The sequence below is a fragment of the Marmota marmota genome, unplaced genomic scaffold, assembly GCF_001458135.2.
Source record: "Marmota marmota marmota unplaced genomic scaffold, marMar, whole genome shotgun sequence".
NCBI lineage: Eukaryota > Metazoa > Chordata > Mammalia > Rodentia > Sciuridae > Marmota > Marmota marmota.
In genome coordinates this window covers 2,060,675-2,064,976 of record NW_026000205.1, presented here as the reverse complement: position 1 = coordinate 2,064,976, position 4,302 = coordinate 2,060,675, and the positions used below count along the sequence as shown (strand labels likewise).

At 58.2% G+C, this 4,302-nt stretch overlaps 2 protein-coding genes across 2 annotated transcripts in view; both read right to left on the bottom strand.

Annotated features, from left to right (window-relative positions):
- The window catches only part of Fam83e (family with sequence similarity 83 member E), a 9,771-nt gene extending 6,918 nt beyond the window's left edge, over positions 1-2,853 (bottom strand). The window contains exon 1 of the mRNA XM_015496605.2: positions 1,032-2,853. Within this exon, the coding sequence (XP_015352091.1) occupies positions 1,032-1,505 (474 nt within the window). The 5' untranslated portion in view covers positions 1,506-2,853. The remainder of the gene's footprint in view (positions 1-1,031) is intronic.
- A 350-nt stretch (positions 2,854-3,203) lies between these two features.
- Positions 3,204-4,302, bottom strand: part of Rpl18 (ribosomal protein L18) — a 4,005-nt gene continuing 2,906 nt past the window's right edge. The window contains exons 5-7 of the mRNA XM_015496603.2: positions 3,829-3,952; positions 3,582-3,651; positions 3,204-3,318 (exon numbers count right to left, since the gene is read on the bottom strand). Of these exons, the coding sequence (XP_015352089.1) occupies positions 3,243-3,318; positions 3,582-3,651; positions 3,829-3,952 (270 nt within the window). The 3' untranslated portion in view covers positions 3,204-3,242. The remainder of the gene's footprint in view (positions 3,319-3,581; positions 3,652-3,828; positions 3,953-4,302) is intronic.

Genomic DNA, 4,302 nt, shown 5'->3' with positions numbered 1-4,302 from the left:
AAAAAAAAAAAAAAAAAAAGAAAAGAAAAGAAAAAGATCCTGACTCAAAATAAAAATAAAAAGGGCTGGGAGTTGAACCAGGTGTGGTGGTGCATGCCTGTAATCCCACTGGCTCGGGAGGCTGGGGCAGAAGAACCAGGAGTTCAAAGCCAGCCTCAGCAATGTAGCAAGGCCCTAAGCAACTCAGCGACACCCTGTCTCTAAATATAAAAAGGGCTGGGGATGTGGCTCAGTGGTAAAGCACCCCTGGGTTCAATCCCCAGTACCGCTGAGAAAAAAAAATGAAAATACATGTCTACAACCATGAACAGCCCTTGAACTGTGGCACTACGGTGCCCAAATGTCCACTGGGTCAGTGGCTGGGCGCCCTTGGAGGGCACCGTGGGTAACTGGGCTCTGGGTCCTCTGGAATGGCCTGGGTGCTGAGGGCAAGAGGGCTGACTTGCTGGGCCACTAAGGTGTGCTTTGGGAACCCCAGCATGCTGATGACCGGGTCTTAAGACAGAACAAGGTAGTGGTGACAAACCCTGATTCGCCAGTCAGGTGGCCTGGGTTCAAGTCCCCACTCAGCCACTGACAGGCCCATGCCTGTTTCCCCATCTCTTCAATGGTCATAATGGTCTCCACCTCAGAGGAAGACCATGCACGTTAAAAAGCATCCTCCAGCCTCAGCCTCCTGAGTCACTCTGAGACTGCCTCCGAGGAATGGGCTTTCTGGGGCTGCAGGGGAGACTTGGGCCTTCCCAGGGGCTGGGGGTGGGAGAGAGAATGCACGACTGGGATGGAGGGACAGTCATAATTTGGTTTGAGGCTCATGGATGTCTAAAGGGAAAGAGCAGGGACCCCCCACCCCCCGCTGCTGCCCACATCAGATCTCTGTCATAAGGATGAGGCCCACGGTGGGCCTCCTGGGCTCTAGGGATGGGGTCCTGGGGATGTAGACATGCGAGTCCTGCCAGGGCCCAATCCTGGAAATGGCATGTGAAGGTGTCCAGGTCTGAGGAACGGCCCCAGGCTCCTGGGGTTCTCACCTTGTGGGCAGCTTGGATTTCCTGGCGCACCAGCTCCTTGAGAGGTGGGTGGCCCTCGCCAGGTGGCTGTGTGTACAGCTGTGCTCGGGTGATGCCCTTCCAGGAAGTGTCCTCTGGCCAGCCAAGTCGCAGCAGGGGCGCTGGTTCCTCTGACTGCCCAGGCCAGTAGGTCAGACTGCCCGCGTCCTCTTCGGTGGTGGTGGCTCTTTCTGCTGCCCCGCCGGGCTCTTGCCTGGCTACTGTCCAGTCTTCAGCAGCCGCAGCCAAGCCCTGGACCTCGTCCCCGCTCAGGAAGGGCCGCAGCCCCTCCTGTTGTACACAGGCCTGGAAGGCCTCTGCCCCCTTGCTCAGCAGGGCTTCCAGCGCCAGCCGCTGGCCCTCAGAATACAAGAAGCCGGGGCTGGCCTCGCCCAGGGACCTCACCCCGGCTCCTAGTTCCACTTCTTCCAGTGCTGCCAGCTGGGAGGCTGCCATGGGGCCAGGTGGGTGGGACGAGCGTGAGTTGTCTGGGTCCCCGAGGGTCTGGCCGTCTTTGGAGGATTGACCATCTGGGGTCTCCTGACAGACTATGAGGGCATCTGAGGCCTCCAGGGCAGCCCCGCAAACGTCCACAGCTCCCTGCGCTGTCACTGGCTCACAGTCCCCACAATTGGACTGTCCAGTGAACGACTCAGGCTGTGAGAACTACCTGCCAGCACTGTGCCCCTGTGGTCTTCTCTGACCTCCAACCAGCTGCTAACAGTCTGGATGGCCCCCTGGCATCAGCTAGCCTCTCTGCTGGACCACACGACCTCCAGCCTGCCAGCCACAAGATGTCTCAACCTTGTCAGACTGACCACCCAGCTGCCCTGGTTGAAGGTCTGCCTAACTGCCTGACCATTTCCAGGAAACAGGTTGTCCGCCTGTGCCTGACCACCCAATCTCACTAACCAATGGCACAGTGGGTTGCAAGTGTGAATCTGGCCAAGAGCATGTCTAGCTGACCACCTGGCTGCTGGACAGACACCGGTAGCTTGACTGGCGATACCTGTCAGCTGCTGGAGCTCCCAGCTGTCCCCAGCCCAGTCTCTCTGCCTGGGCGAGCCTCTCTGGTCCATCAGTCGGCTGGCTCCCCAGTCCTCACTGGCTAACCATCCTGGAAGCCTCCCAGCCCTGGAGAAATGTGCCTCAGCCCCAAGCCGAGGCACCACCCCTTCCCCTGGGGAACTGGCCAATCTCTTCCCTACAATGGGGGACACCCTGCTTCCTGGACCCTCATACCCCAGCCCCTGAGGCTGCTGCAGTTAGGGCTGAGACACTCTGAAACCTGCCCATGATCTTGACAACCCACCTATGAAAGCAGAAGAGCCAGACGTGGCTTCTCAGGCTGGCTGCCGCCCCCTCCTTCCTGATGCCGAGACGAGACCTACCCAAACTGACCCCTGCGTGGACTTCTGCCTCAGTCTGACCAGCTGACCACTCACTTCTTCCTGGACAGGGACCAAGCTCTATCCTGTCTCCCTCCCCAATTCTCCCAGTGATTCTACAAACCAGCTGCCCCACCTTTCAGTCCCTGGGACTGCTTTTCTTTAGACCACCGCAAGGGCTCCTGCAGAGGATGAGTAAAGCTGGCCTTCTTCAACCGAGCCTCTACCCCCTTCTTCTTGCCTTCTCAGAGAGCCAGTATCAGGGCTGCAGACCTCCTTTTCACTCCTGTTCTTCCGGGGCCTTTGTCAGGCTTTAACTTGGGACCTGGGAACCCAGCCCCTTGTGTAAACACAGGGAGGGACCACACAGGGGCACTTGGCAGTGACTGGCCAGCTGCCACTCAGGCTTCCGGTTACCAGGAGAGAGGGCAACACCTCACCAGCTCCCAACCCCCACACCGCACCCCACCCCCTAGTGCCAGGGAGATCCTAGGAGAGGCGGCATGGCTAATTCTAGGAGTAAACAGGAAAACAAGACACCTGGGAAGGAGGGGGTGCTGATTCCAGTGGGTAGAAGGTCCAACTGGCCCAGTAAGGTAGCTCTGCGCATGTGCCAGGAAGGCCGGGGACACCTCCCTAGAGCAGAGAGGAAGGGCTCCTCCTGGAGGCTGGTCTTCTTGGAGGACCCAGCGTCAAGTCCCCAGACCAGATGCATTCCCACCACAGGTGCCCACGGCTGGTCCCCATTAATAACACAAGAAGGCCATCAAATTCAAAGCCTCTTTTATTAACAGTAAATCTGGAGTTAGTTTTTGTACCCACGGCTGGCCCTGCGACCTCTGGCACGCTCGAATTTCCTGCCCTTGGAGCGGACATAGGGTCTGTGGAAAGAAGAGACAGGGTCAGGTGAAACCTCCCGCTGTGCTGGGGACTCGGCAGCACAGGGAGCCAAGAGGAAGAGCCTGCATCAGGGTCCCAGCCTGAGCCCCACAGCGAGGGTGTGAAATGTAAGCCCCAGCTCCCCAGAAGATGCCCCCACTGAGGCCCGATCAGCCTGCATTTAACCCAGGGAACTGCGGGCCGAGCAAAGGGAGGGCAGCTAAAAGGCAGCGAAGCCAGACCTGCCGGGGACCCTGATACTCACTTGGTGTGGCTGTGTGGGGTCCCAGGAGCCTTGCCAAAATGCCGGTACACCTCTCGGCCCTTGCGAGGACCTGGGGAGAGGAAGAAGGAATCAGGCAGGGACAGGTAAGAGCCACTCTGCCTTTGGCCTGCACAGGGCTTGAAGACCATGAGGTGCAGGCCTGGGCGTGTCTGATCTCCCAAACCCAGGAGGGTGAAGGCCAGTGCACCTCACCAAACCCCGACAGGTGCCAGCAAGCATCACTTACCAGACAGCAGGACTGTGCCACGGCCCTTGGGGGAGTCCAGGGCCAGTTGGTCAAAGGTGAGGATCTTGCCCCCAGCCTTGAGGATGCGGGTACGGGCTCGGCTGGTCACCCGCAGTGCACACACCTGGGGGAAACAGGAGGGAGGGGCTCAAATCTCCTGTAGGGAGACCTAGGGACTGCATCCACTGCGCCGGCACAGCACAAGTGTGGCTGCTGGTACCACCATCAGGAGCTTCCTGGATTGACAGCTGCTTTTTTTTTTTTTAATGTGGTGCTGGGGATGGAACTCAGTGCCTCACCTGTGCCAGCAAGTGCTCCACCACTGAGCCCCAGCCCCAGGCCTTAATCCTTTACCTCTCAGAACTTCCAGACCACACCTCATGTATTTTGGGGGAATAAGGAAACCGGGGAAAGCATGATTTAAGGATGTGGTATGCAAATGACAAAAGCGGCAAAAAAAAAAAAAAAAAAAAA